Genomic DNA, 14,814 nt, shown 5'->3' on the forward strand with positions numbered 1-14,814 from the left:
ACAACCCAGTGAATTAAATAATTACTATTTCCTCCTATTATGCAGATTAGTAAATTATAACTCAGAGGCACCAAGTGACTGGCAAAGGTCACACTGTGATGAAGCATTCCATGAGGTGTGCTCCCAGGGCTGAGGCATCTGGGCTGCAGGGTAGAGGCCCGGATGTGGGTAGAGAACCAGAGTGCAGCCCGTTCTGCCCCCACCCATGTGCTTGGGGGCAAGTCACCTGACCGCTGTGAGCCTCAGGTTTCTGACCAGCAAAACAGGGATTGAAAAACTTATCCCCTTCCCAGGTGCCTTCTGGATAATGTATAGAAAAACACCTAGCCCTGTGCCTGTGCACAATAGGGTCTGCTCTTTCTTTCCTGCTCAGTCCCCACTTCACCCACCCCACCAACAAGGGCAGGAGTCTCAGCGCACAAGAGCCAGCACGGGTCAGAGGGTAGGAGACAGGTGAGCAAGTGACAAGGTGATAACAAAGCTGGCCCACAAGTATTAAGGGAGATGGGCTACCTGCTCTCAGGTGGAGACTAAATTGGCTACATAGAACTCATCCTGAGAACGGACTTGAGAACCTGTGCAAGGAAAAGTATGCAACAGTACAAGCTGATGTTTTTACAAATTGAATAATTAAGGGCTGACTAGGTGCAGCTTGCAGTGGGGAGAGGACCTGAGTGGATGGAAGTAGCCACAGACAGCTCCCCAGGGTAGTGAATTTCACTAGGCACAGTGGGAGAGGCTCCCACACCCAGGGAATGTACTAGACCAGGCAAGGGAACAGCTCCAGCCAGTTACACAAAGGGGCAGAGGAGAGCTTACGTTGCCAGAGCAGGGGGTGTCTTGTGAGTTAATGGGCTGAAATCCAAGTGGCTAACACACGTGGGGTCACTGCCTTGGTAGAGAACATGATCCGGTACACGGGAAGTCCTGACAGCCTCCGCTCCCGCACGCCCATGATCACCCCCGACCTGGAGAGCGGAGTCAAGATGTGGCACCTGGTGAAGAACCATGAGCACGGGGACCAGAAGGAGGGTGACCGGGGAAGCAAGATGGTGTCTGAAATCTATCTGACTCGATTGCTGGCCACCAAGGTACTGGACTTCAGAGGAGAGCATGGGAGGGTGAAGGGCACGGGAAGGGGCTTCATCACCCCACAGTAGTGCCAGAGATGAGCACCCACTCTGTGATCCCCCACAACAGGCGCTGCTAATCCACCCCAGTACTCTTTGCCGAAATGCATCCTCAGAATACTTCTTAACTCAGTGCTCCAGACAAACCCTACAACAAATTCCTGTAGGCATGCAAGCTGAAGCTTTGTTTTCTTCCCCTCTCTAGACACTCACTTTATAAAAGAATGACTTCATCTCTGGGGGTCATACGGTCTCTAGTAACGGATGTGAGGGCTCCGTCAGTGAGTTCCCCGGCACTGTTGCTAACCCTGGCTCTGGGACAGTTGGTGCCTGCAGCTTGTCTTCCTCTCCTGAGGCTGGTCTCAGTGCTGCTCTCTGCAGAGCCTAATGAGTAGCTGTTCATTAGCCCATGTGAACAGTGCCCCAGCAGACCACAGATTGTGTTTGTCTGCTCTGACCAAGGGAGCTGTTCATTGGCACCCATGAAGAGCACTAAAATAACACCGCCAGAGGTGCTAAACCAGACCAGGATGTTGGCAGAGGAAGGCTTACTGTGTCCAGTCCTCATTGTTGGATCTGTTCTCCACGTGTGGGGAAAATGTAAAGCAGCTAAAGAGACAGAGCAAAGGGGGCAGAAGAAAGATTTAATGGGTGGATTTATGTGTTCACGCAAGGAGGCCGGACTGAGCATGGCCCTCCCGCCTCCAGGCTGTGAGGCTGTTTGTAACTGTCCTCAGAGCTCCTGGCTGAGCCAGGCCTGACCTGTCTCCCTCCCAGGGCACACTGCAGAAGTTTGTGGACGACCTTTTCGAGACCATTTTCAGCACGGCACACCGGGGCTCGGCCCTGCCCCTGGCCATAAAGTACATGTTCGACTTCCTGGATGAGCAGGCAGACAAGCATGGCATTCATGACCCACATGTCCGCCACACCTGGAAGAGCAACTGGTGAGTGATGGGAGCAGGGCGCCCGGCAGCCAGGGGCCCCAGGAACCCCAAGTCTTCCCAAGCCCACCTCCATCAGCAGGACTGTGGAACAGGGGCTCTCTCTGGCCCTCCCCATCCTCTCCTGCTAGATCTGTGCTCATTTCCTCTCTCACTTCCTCGTAGTCAAACCTGTCTGTCCATTCTCCTATCGATCAATCAGCAAACATTTACTGAACCAGGTAAATGAGCAAAATGCAAATATGACAAAAATGACATCCAGGCCACCCTGGACATCCAGGTGCCTCCTGTGTGCCCGGCCTTGTGCTGGACGGTGAGGGTACATTGATGAGCAAGAGGTGGTCCCTGCCCTCCATGGGCTGATAGATGAGGGTAAGAGAAAAGAAAGTCAGCTGTTTGGATTGAGAGATAAATGTGACAATAGAAAATGTGTTGTGTGCAGCCACAGTGGCTGGAGCTACATCTAACGATGACTTGAGCTGAGCTGTGAAGCCTGCTGAGGAGCCATCTAGGTGAACAAGGGCTATTCGCATCCTGTCCCGCAAACTCCTTTTCTCCAGTTACTGAATGGCACTCTAGTGTCTCCACACCTGTCCCCTCTCCATCTTTAATATACATCGTCCATCCCCTTCACTTGGGGGTAATTTGTGTCCCAGGTTGAGATGCAAGGTCAAACGTTGGCACCAAACACATGGCATGAACCCTGCCCAAGGTGGAACTCCATAAATACCGATGAAGGTGCAGATCCAGATGGTCTATATTTGAGAGTTCCACCTCAGGCAAAGCTGCTTATATTTAGTCCCATCAGTTCCAGAATTGCCTCTCTTCACTTTTAAATGACCCCTGTTCCAGAATGTTCTTTCCCAGGTCATTACTCTGAGGCAGCGTGGGCTGGTTGCCCAGCATCTTCCAACTGCATGGATGTGACTCTAGGGCACAGCCAGGCACCCCAAAAACTGGCCCTGGGCTTCAAACCCAAATACACATTAAGCTGGAATTCAGGCTGGGTACTGCAACTTTATTTAACGTCAAATGTTCTGACTCCTGGTCTCCTTCACCAGAAGAATGGTGCTCTCTCTACTGAAATTGGAAAATCTGGCAGGAATGCAGTTCTGGATTGTAGAACTGAAGAGTGGGATTTGCACCCATATTACCTCTTGGGTGATCTTTCTTTGTGGACTTCTTCCAACCCTTCTGAAGTAAAACAATGAGAATCTGCAGTCCTCATTGGAAGCAGCAATACTGGATGAAGCCTGTTCCCTCTTGTGGAAGTCCTGCCCAGATCTGTGTCTCTCAGTGCCTGCCTCTAGGTACCACTGGGTTTTATTCTCCCAGGCTTCTTCATGGAACACATAAACATTGATATCCTAGGCATTAGTGAGCCGAAATGGGCTGGTACTGGCCACTTTGAATTGGACAATCATATGGTCTAATATGTCGGGAATGATATATCTTGAAGAGGAATGGCGTTGCATTCTTCATCAAAAAGAACATTTCAAGACCTATCATGAAGTACAACACTATCAGTGATAGGATAATATCCATGTGCCTACAGGAAGACCAGTTAATAAGACTATTATTCAAATTTATGCACCAACCACTAAGGTCAAAGATGAAGAAACTGAAGAATTTTACCAACTTCTGCAGTCTGAAATTGAGTGAAGATGCGATCAGTATGCATTGATAATTACTGGTGATTGAAATGCAAAAGTTGGAAACAAAGAAGAAGGATCAATAGCTGGAAACTATGGCCTTGGTGATAGAAATGATGCCGGAGATCAAATGACTGAATTTTGCAAGACCAATGACTTCTTCATTTCACGTAGCCTTTTTGACCAACATAAACAGTGACTATACATATGGACCTCACCAGATGGAATACACACGAATCAAATTGACTGTATCTGTGGAAAGAGACATGGAAAAGCTTAATATCATCAGTCAGAACAAGGCCAGGGGCTGACTGCAGATCATATCATTAATTACTCATATGCAAGTTCAAGTTGAAACTGAAGAAAATTAGAACAAGTTGACGAGAGCCAAAGTACGACCTTGAGTATGTCCCACCTGAATTTAGAGACCACCTCAATAATAATTTCGATGCCTTGAACACTCATGACCGAAGACCAGACTAGTGGTGGAATGACATCAAGGACATCATACATGAAGAAAGCAAGAGGTCATTAAAAAGAAAGAAAAGACCAAAATGGATGTCAGAAGAGACTCTGAAACTTGCGTTTGAACGGCAAGTAGCTAACGTAAAAGGAAGAAATGAGGAAGTACAAGAGTTGAACAGATTTCAAAGGGTCGCTCGAGAACACAAAATAAAGTATTATAATGACATGTGCAAAGACCTGGAGATGGAAAACCAAGAGGGAAGAACACGCTCTGCTTTTTTCAAGCTGAAAGAAATGAAGAAAAAATTCAAGCCTCAAGTTGCAACATTGAAGGATTCTATGGGGAAAATATTAAACAATACAGGAAGGATCAAAAGAAGATGGAAGAAATACACAGTCACTATACCAAAAAGAATTGGTCGATATTCAACCATTTCAGGAGGTATCATATGAGCAGGAACTGATGGTACTGAAGGAAGAAGTCCAAGCTGCACTTAAGGCATTGGTGAAAAACGAGGTTCCAGGAAACGACGGAATACCAATTGAGATGTTTCAACAAATGGATGCAGTGCTGGAAGTGCTCACTCATCTATGCCAAGAAATTTGGAAGACAGCTGCCTGGCCAATCGACTGGAGGAGATCCATATTTATGCCTTGTCACAGATTGAACTGTGTCCCCCCAAAATATCATTGCTGATATCAGATGGATCCTGGTTGAAAGCAGAGAATACCAAAAAGATGTTTACTTGTGTTTTATTGACTATGCAAAGGCATTCGACTGTGTGGATCATAACAAATTATGGATAACATTGGGAAGAATAAGAATTGCAGAACACTTCATTGTGCTCATGAGAAACCTGTACATAGATTAAGAGGCAGTCGTTCAGACAGAGCAGGGGATACTGCATGGTTTAAAGTCAGGAAAGATGTGTGAGAGGGTTGTGTCCTTTCACCATGCTTATTCAATCTGTATGCTGAGCAAATAATCTGAGAAGCTGGACTGTATGAAGAAGAACAGGGCAAGCGAATTGGAGGAAGACTCATTAACAAACTGGGCTATGCAGATGACATAATTTTGCTTGCTAGAAGTGAAGAGGACTTAAAGCACTTACTGATGAAGGTCAAAGACCACAGCCTTCAGTATGGATTACACCCCAGCATAAAAACAAAAATCCTCACAACTGGACCAATAAGCAACATCATGATAAGCAGGGAGAAGCTTGAAGTTGTCAAGGATTTCATTTTACTTGGGCCCACAATCAACACCCATGGCAACAACAGTCAAAAAATCAAAAGACGCCTTGCATTGGGCACATCTGCTGCAAAAGACCTCTTTAAAGGGTTGAAAAGCAAAGATGTCACCGTGAAGACTAAGGTGGGCCTGACCCAAGCCATGGTGTTTTCAGTCACCTCATATGCTTGCAAAAGCTGGATGATGAATAAGGAAGACCAAAGAAGAATTGACGCCTTTGAATTGTGGTGTTGGCAGAGAATATTGAATATACCATGGACTGCCAAAAGAACGAACAGGTCTGTCTTGGAAGAACTAGGATCAGAATGCTCCTTAGAAGCCAGGATAGCGAGATTACATCTCACATACTTTGGATATGTTGTCAGGGTGGGTCAGTCCCTGAAGAAGGACAACATGCTTGGTAAAGTAGAGAGTCAGCCAAAAAGAGAAAGACCCCCAACAAGATGGGTTGACACAGTGGCTGCAACAATGGGCTCAAGCATAACAACGATTATGAGGATGGCACAGGACCGGGCAGTGTTTTGGTCTGTTGTACATGGGGTTGCAATGAGTCAGAACTGCCTCGACAGCACCTAACAACAACAACAGGCTTCTTCACAGAGCTGCTTGGAGGGGCATGCCCCAGCTGACCCAGCCTGCCCTCTCTGTGAGATTCTGGCTTCTTTCTACCCCTTCAGAATATAAGAATGCTCTGCACAAACCTTCTCTTCTTCCTAACTGGGTTATCATTACCTGCCATCGAGTCAGCCCCCAACTTATAGCACAACAGAATGAAACGTTGCCTAGTCCTGCACCATCCTCACGGTCCATAGGGTTTTCATTGGCTGATTTTCAGAAGTAGATCACCAAGCCTTTCTTCCTGGTCTATCTTAGTCTGGAAGCTCTGTTGAAACCCTGTTCATCGTCATAGCAACATGCAAGCCCCCAGTGACAGATGGGTGGTGGTTGGGCTTGTGGTGCCTTAGCTGGAAATCAAACCCAGGTCTTCCTCATGGAAGGTGAGATTTCTACCACTAAACTCCTTGTGCCCTTAAGTGGGAGTTCTGCATTTCCAAAATAGCCCTATGTTCTCTTAACAGCCAGTAGCTCATTACAAGTGTATCACCTGAAATGGCATCTAAATGTTTTGTTTTCCACACATACCTCCTGCTGGGGTAAGGGCATCTCCAAGGATTCCTAACATCCTTGAGGTAGTGGAAGATCCTCCTTCCACGCCAGCTGCTCTTCCAACCAAGCACTCGTCGCTACTGCCAAGAACTTCAGTACCAAGTGGAGGCGCGCCAGGAATGTAGGCGGGGGTACGAACTCAGGTCCTCTCATCTAGGGATCCTTCCCCTAACCTGGATTGGCTGCTACACTGGACAAGAAGCAGTTAGTCCAAGAGTGATGAGAGTCTGCATATTGACTTGGAGTCAATTGTCCTTGATTGAGAAGAGATGGCTTCTTTATTCCTGGCCAAGGCATGACTCCTCCTCTCCCCTCCCTTCCCCACAGCCCCCTACTTTTTCTCTCTTAAATATACCTCCGGCTCGTTTAGCCTGAGTAGCTGCAATCAATCAGAGATTAGTGCCACCACTACCGTTAATAATATGCTAATATTTTCATTAGGTAGGCGCCTCGGGTGCTGAGTGGCTTCCCGTTTGATTTGCTTATCAGCACTGCTGGCTTATGGGGTGGGGGGGAGGTGTGGAGAGAGAAACGATGGGACCAGGAATGTGGAGTCCCTGAATCCCTTTTCTGGGTGGTGATTTGATTGTTGTTAGTCGCCATTGAGTCAGCTCCAGCTCATGGCGATCCCCTGTGTGTCAGAGTAGAACTGCCTCAGAGGGTTTTCTTGCTGTAATCTTTATGGAATCAGTTCACCAGGCCTCTCTTCTATGGAGCCACTGAATGGGTTTGAACCCCCATCGTTTAGGTTGTGCAGTTTCTATGTGGTCCTTTTGGAAAAACAGGAAGCTGTGGAAAGGAGATTTTGTTAGATGGGAAGCCAGGATTTCTTCATTCCGGAAGATTGGGCAGCTGCATGACTGTGGCCATGGCCCCATCGAACAGGCTCTGCATCCCCTGGATCTTTATGGCCCCTGGAGGTCCTCATTCTTTCCTACTCTGGATTTGTTATGATGAAATAAGTGCTCCTCCAAACTGTCAAACTTCAGTGCTTTTCTGCCCAAGTCCCGTGCCGTACACATTGTAGGACCTTAATACATGCTTGGTGATTGATTGGCAGTCTTGAATGTTAGGTCTGATCTCGTTGCAGCATTTGTTGTATATGCATCCTGGCTGCTGGGAGAGACAGCGGATGTAGAGATATTGTGCTTGCTGTATCGAAATCATTTCATTCAAAGAGTTCAAGTTCTAAGCATCAGTCCAAACACATAAGAACATTATAACTTGCCAACAGTGAGAACAACAACCTAAACAACAATAACGGATCAGGGAAAAATGGCAGAAGTTAGAGATGGGGGCAGAGGAGAGGACATAAGCCATCCCTTGCTTGGTTCTATCCCTGCCTCCTAACCTGCATCTCAGCAGGCTGGGTGGAGGCCATAGAATGGGAGAGGCAGCTGGGGAGAGGGGCAATGAGAGGGGCAGGGGGACAGGTTTCTCCCAATGCCCAGGTACCCTTTCTAGCGACAGGCAGCGTGAGTTACGTCTATGCTGATTCCCCCACCTGCAGTAACTTCCTCTGCCCCTTCCTCTAGGCCTTGTCCAGCTGAGGACCACCTATGCATCTTTTAAACTTAGACCATCAAGTGTCACCCTCCCTGGGAATGTCTTCTGGACGCTTCCCCTCTAGGTGAACTCAGTGACTCCTCCCTGTGTCTCACCTTGAGTCCTGCACATGCTTCCATCTTAGCACCTGCAGTTCTCAGACCATACCTGTGGCTGCATGTCTGTCTTCCCCATGACTCCCACCAGAAGGCAACTTCTGGAGGGCAGAGAGGGATCTTTTCCATCACTGCGTCTCCAGCTCCTAGCTGAGGTCCTGGTATGCAGTGGGTGCTAACTGGAAGAAGGTAGGGAGGGAGAAAGAAGGAACATATGGGGAAGAAGAGAGGTGAATGTGGGTTTTTCAGGATGCCTGCTTAGAGACAAGTCTGCAACAGTTAGCTCAATTCAACCACTCATCCCAGTGCTATGGCCAAGCAGGAAGAGGCTGACATTCCCGGGCAGGGAGGGAGGATGCCCCCACCTTCCAGCCATACAGTGGCTGGTAGAGAATTAGATACAAGGAATAGATTTCAGGCTGCTCCTTAAAGTTTGCCAACTTGGTGTCCTTGTACTGGGCACAGGGCAGACAGTGGAATAGTGAGGAATCCCACTGGGTAACACACATTCATGGCGCCTCTCACCCCAAGGCCTTTTGGCGTCAGAGCCGATTATAAGCCCTGCAGGCAGGCAACGGGTGTCAGGCCCAGCTCCAGCATCTACCAACAGTGTGTCTCCAGATGGATTATTCAAGCTTGCTGAGCCTCAGTATCCTGGAAAGTCAGCTGGGGGCCATCAGAGCTGCCTCATCCACCACCTTGGACCCATGTTATTAGCTACTGTTGAGCTGAGTCCTATTCATGGCTACCCCATGTGTGCAGAGTAAAACTTCTCTGTCGGGTTTTAAGCTTGTGACATTTTGGAAGCAGATTGCCAGGCCTCTCTTCCAAGGCACCTCTGGGTGGGTTCGAACTGCCAACCTTTCAGCTAGTAGTTGAGCGCTTAGCTGTTTGCACCACCAAGGGACTCCTCTCTGGCACACAGAAGGCCTTTAAGAGCTGCAAGTCCCCTGACACTCTGTCCCCTGCCCCCATGCAGCCTGCCTCTGAGGTTTTGGGTCAACATGATCAAGAACCCACAGTTCGTGTTCGACATCCACAAGAATAGCATCACGGACGCCTGCCTCTCGGTGGTGGCCCAGACCTTCATGGACTCCTGCTCCACGTCTGAGCACCGGCTGGGCAAGGACTCGCCCTCCAACAAGCTGCTCTATGCCAAGGACATCCCCAGCTACAAGAGCTGGGTGGAGAGGTGAGTGCTGGTCGAGGGCCGTGTTAGGGCCTGTCTCTGGAACAGACAACTGTCCCCTCCCCTATATGGGCTGATGCTCACAGGCTGGTCATTCATGGAGCCTGATGCTGTGATCACAACCCATGCCCCCGGTAGTACTGTCAGCCAAGACGAGAACTGGGAAACTTGCTAGAAGTTGACATGGAGCTCTGCTTCTCTGCATATTGGTATTGTTAGGTCAAGTTGGCTGTAACTCATGGCCACCCCCCATATAACAGAACAAAACATTGCCCAGTCCTGCACCATCTTCATGATCGTTAGCATATGAGTCCGTTGTTGCAGCCACTGTGTATTTTGATGGCCTTCCAGCCTAGGGAGCTCATCTTCCATAAGTATGATGGACAATGTTTTGTTGTGATCCATTGGGTTTTCATTGGCTGGTTTTCTAAAGTAGATCCCCAGACCTTTCTTCCTAGTCTTAGTCTGGAAGCTCTGCTGAAAACTGTCCACTATGGGTGACCCTGCTGGTATTTAAAATACTGATGGCATAGCCTCCAGCATCATTGTAACACACAAGCCGCCACAGCACGACAAGCTGACAGGCAGGTGGTCAGCTCCGTGCATGAAAGGCTCTATATCTTAGTGGCTGAAATGCCTGTGAGGCCCAGGAAGCCTATAGGGTCCCCAATCCCCGCCAAAGCACACACACATATATTTGTTATTGTTGTGTGCTCTCAAGTCGATTACGACTCGTAGTGATTCCATAGTAGAGAGTACAACTGCCCCATAGAATTTCCTAGGCTATAATCTTTATGGGAGCAGATCCTAGGTCTTTTCTCCCATGGATCTGCTCGTGGGTTTGAATCACTGAACTTTCAGTAAGCAGCCAAGTGCTTTAACCATTGTACCACCAGGGCTCCTTATATATGTGTGTGCATGTGTGTGTGCTCACAAGACTTCAAGTGAAGGACAGAGTAGCTTGTTACCACAGAAAGGCTGGGGCCTCTACCTGCTCACAGTGGTCTGTCCACCTGGTGTTCTCCTCCATTCCCTGTGAGTGGCACTGTCATCTCTGGGCAGCGTCTCCCTATCCTGCCCCTCAATCCCCAAACAAGGAAGTCGGGGTGCCATGGCCCTGCAGCCCTTTCTTGGTCACAGTGGCCTGGTCTTCTCACAAGCTCTTGCCACCCACCTGTGACTGCAGACTGAACTGTGAGCCACGGGCTGTTTTCCTCATTGCAAAGTTAGCTCATGGCCCAAGCACCTGAGCGAGGCATCCCGGATGAACCTTATTGACTCATCACAGTGACCCTGTGCTCTCAGAGGATGGGGATCACAGTCCTCATTTTATACACGTGGAGGTGAAGAAATGGGCACCACAAAGACGGTCACATAGTCACCTAAGACGACATAAGTGGCTGAGATGAAACTAGACCCAGGCCTCCCAGCCAACTCCCAAATCTTTTCTCCACTATTTATAATGCAGCTGGGCCTCTGCAGACCCATATGGTGCCTCCGTGTGGATTAAGAAAGGTATCCCTTCCTAACCAAGGACATAGCCCTACACCAGGGTCTGTGACATAGCCCCACACCAGGGTCCGGGATAGCCCCACACCAGGGTCCGGGATAGCCCCACACCAGGGTCCGGGATAGCCCCACACCAGGGTCCGTGGTAGCCCCACACCAGGGTCCGTGGTAGCCCCACACCAGGGTCCGGGATAGCCCCACACCAGGGTCCGGGATAGCCCCACACCAGGGTCCGGGATAGCCCCACACCAGGGTCCGGGATAGGCCCACACCAGGGTCTGGGATAGGCCCACACCAGGGTCTGGGATAGCCCCACACCAGGGTCTTCGATAGCCCCACACCAGGGTCTTCGATAGCCCCACACAAGAGTCTGTGATAGCACCACACCAGGGTCTGTGATAGTCCCAAACCATGCTGAGGCAGAGGCTCGTTGCCAGCCCATGCCTGCCCTCTTGGCCAAGGACTTGTATGCAGTGAACAACCTATACAACTCTACATGGCCATCCTGCTGTTAGACTCCCTGTCTCTTTTTTCCAAGTAGCTTAAAGACAAGAAGCCTGGGTAGGAGCTGAGCTTTTGTGCCCTTTTGAAAAGTAAAACAGACCAAAAATAGTTCTTGACTTGGGGACTGGAAATAAAGCCAACAGTCTCTTTGGCCACTAATGGAGGTCTCCGTCTTTACACTTGACAATTGCCTCTCTGGTACAGAGGGAAGCACTGAGGTGGTGTGGAGGCCCAGCCAACTCAGCACCATCTGCTCAAAGGCCTTCATTTTGTTTTCCTCTCCCCTATATTCCTTGCTATCCTCCTGTCCTTTCCCACTGACTGTGGTGGAGTCAGCCTTGTCTGTTGGAGAAAGCTGACTCTTTGGTCCTTGTGCCTGGTCGTGTCTGAGAGAGGCTGTCACCCCGCTACATGGACAGGGGCTCAGAGTTCTGACAATAGAGCTGCCAGGTCACCTGCTCTGCAGCAGAGAAAGGAGAGGCCACCGCGGGGCTGTGGTTATCCACACACTGACACAGGGTCACTGTGATGGAGACCCAGGCAGGGCAGGGGCATTCAGAAAACATCTGCATAAAGGACACTTCTCAAACACACTGGTCCATCGGGGGTGAGACTAATGCACGTGCCAGGCTAATGGCCCCCCTTCTGCTCAGCGTAAATGAGATTTCTGCCACGCAGCTGCTACAGGTCACAAGTAACCCCAGTCCACTTGGTTATTTTTAGGAGTGGTTTGATGGTTTCCATTTCTTATCCCACTAGTTTCTTAGCAACCAGTGGTGCTCTTAGGAAAGCCATCTTTCACATGCTTCAGTTTCTTTGAAAATTCTTTCTTGTCTCAGTCTGCCATGGGGGCACCAAGGCGGAGGGAGCAGGAGAACAGCAGGAGCAGGTCTGGAGATGCAAGCCCGGAATGCGCCTTCACTTGGTGATAAATGGGTCAATCCCACGCTCACTGCCAAGGCTGGCCTCACAGTGCTGTCGAGTCCCTCAAGGGGAAAGTCAAGTCCAGCGGGCAGAACTCTCGTAGGATCTACAGCAAGCCTGACCTCCATCTCACTTTTCCAAGGGCACTGGCAGCCTCTAGTTCAGAAAACCGATGGCGGCAAGCCCTCCTCCTGTGGGTGGGGCTTGTGCACTTCTGTCCTGTTCTCTGGGCGTTCACACAGTGCACGGGACTCAGGCTCAGTGACACACTGAGGTAGGCTGAGCCCTACAGGCCTTTGCGGAGGACCTTCTGCACCATCATAGCTAAGCCACAGAATTTACCCTGCCTGGCCCTCTCTTTGAAGGAGATGGAAAGCAAATAAACCCAGGAAGTCTTACCAACCTTGCTGTTTAAACAGCGTAGATGATTCTATCGGCAGCTCTTCTGGCTTGTGTGTCTTAGAAGTTTGTCATCTACCCATCTTTTCTCCCATCCATCTTATCTTCCTACCCACTCTTCCACTCATCCTCCCACCCATCTTCCCTTCCATCCTCCCATCATCCTCCCACCCATCCTTCCATACATCTTCCCACCCCTCCTCGCATATACCCTGCCACCTATTCTTTCGCCCAATCTTCCCACCCATTCTTCCACCCATCCTCCCATCCACCTTATCCTCCCACCCATCCTCCCTTCCAGCCTCCCATCATCTTCCCATCATCCTCTCAGCCATCCTGTCTTCCATCTGCCCATCCTTGCCACGCATCCTCCCTTCTATCCTTCCACCCACCTTGTCCTCCCACCCATACTCCCTTCCATTCTCCCATCATCCTCCTGTCCATCCTCTGCCCATACTCCGTTCCATTCTCTCCCCATCCTTCCTTCTACCTTATCTTTCCACTCATGCTTCCATCCTCCTCCCACTCATTCTCCCATCCATCCTTCCATTCATCTTATCCTCCCGCCCATCCATCCTGCCATCATTCACGCACCCGTTCTCCCATCTATCTTCCCACCTATCCCTTCTTCCATCTTCCCAACCATCCTTCCATCATCCTCCCATCCATCCTCCCTTCCATCCTCCCACCTATCCTCCCATCCATCCTCCCACCTATCCTCCCATCCATCCTCCCACCTATCCTCCCATCCATCCTCCCACCCATCCTCCCACCTATCCTCCCATCCATCCTTCCTTCCATCCTCCTACCTATCCTCCCATCCATCGTCCCACCTATCCTCCCATCCATCCTCCCACCTATCCTCCCATCCATCCTCCCATCCATCCTCCCACCTATCCTCCCATCCATCCTTCCTTCCATCCTCCTACCTATCCTCCCATCCATCCTCCCTCCCATCCTCCCACCTATCCCCATTCATCCTCCCACCTATCCTCCGTCCATCCTCCTATCCATCCTCCCACCTATCCTCCCATCCATCCTCCCTCCCATCCTCCCACCTATCCTCCCATTCCTCCTCCCTTCCATCCTCCTACCTATCCTCTCATCCATCCTCCCACCTATCCTCCCATCCATCCTCCCACCTGTCCTTCCACCCGTCCTGCTATCCACCCTCCTACTCACTTTCCCAGGTCCTGTCCACCCACCCTGCTACCCTTATACCCATCCTCTCAATCATCCCCCAATTCATTCCTGCCTTCAGATACCTTGTAATTCTAGTGGTTGGTGACCCCACTACCGACTCTATCCAAGTATTAGGGCTTTGGTTTTGGCCAAATCTAGAGAAAGGGAGAAGAATCTTTTTGTTTCCCATTAGCCATTAACTCCTACAGTCATCTAACAGAGCAGAATTCAATGGTGTTGTCACCACAAACTGAATCTCTATTCTGTTACCAGTAGCTGTTAAATGTCCATCGTTTGGTCAGGATTTTAAGTTAGAAGAGCTTCAAGGCTATCCCTGTGGCTACATCAGCCTCACTAACAGTCCAACAGGCTTAACCAAGTAGGAAATGAGTAGGGAGGGGAGCCACAGCCTGGTAGAAATTGGACTGGGGATGTGCCACACATTTGAATGTCATCCATCACAGGTGTCATGGCATGAAAAAGGTCAAGAATTTTAAATATTTAAATGAGGTTTCTAAAGAAACCATCTCTTCAAACATATGAAGCTGTGACAGTTCTCCCTGGGAGAAAAACGGAGGCAAGGTGTAGACATTTCATTAACTTATTCATTAGTTAATGGGTCAAACATTAGTCCTCAGGTCAAACATTCTGAATGCCTGTCCCGGGTGAATTGGGCATTTGGAATCTCGTGCACGATGGAACAAAATGCTGCCCAGTCCTGCACCATCTCCATGGTCAGCCGCAGTTGGATCGTTGTGATCCACAAGGTTTTTACTGGCTGATTTTCAGTAGAGTGCCAGGCCTTTCCTCCTAGTCGTCTTAGTCTGGAAGCTCTG

General features: G+C 49.6%; 1 protein-coding gene across 3 annotated transcripts in view; it reads left to right on the top strand.

Moving 5' to 3' along the window:
• PLXNA4 (plexin A4) overlaps window positions 1–14,814 on the top strand; it is a 517,066-nt gene that overhangs the window by 491,700 nt on the left and 10,552 nt on the right. For all 3 annotated transcript variants that reach the window (XM_049894276.1, XM_049894277.1, XM_049894278.1), the window contains exons 28-30: window positions 901–1,091; window positions 1,908–2,077; window positions 9,251–9,463. In XM_049894276.1, the coding sequence (XP_049750233.1) occupies window positions 901–1,091; window positions 1,908–2,077; window positions 9,251–9,463 (574 nt within the window). The remainder of the gene's footprint in view (window positions 1–900; window positions 1,092–1,907; window positions 2,078–9,250; window positions 9,464–14,814) is intronic.

Source organism: Elephas maximus, chromosome 8, assembly GCF_024166365.1.
Source record: "Elephas maximus indicus isolate mEleMax1 chromosome 8, mEleMax1 primary haplotype, whole genome shotgun sequence".
Lineage (NCBI taxonomy): Eukaryota > Metazoa > Chordata > Mammalia > Proboscidea > Elephantidae > Elephas > Elephas maximus.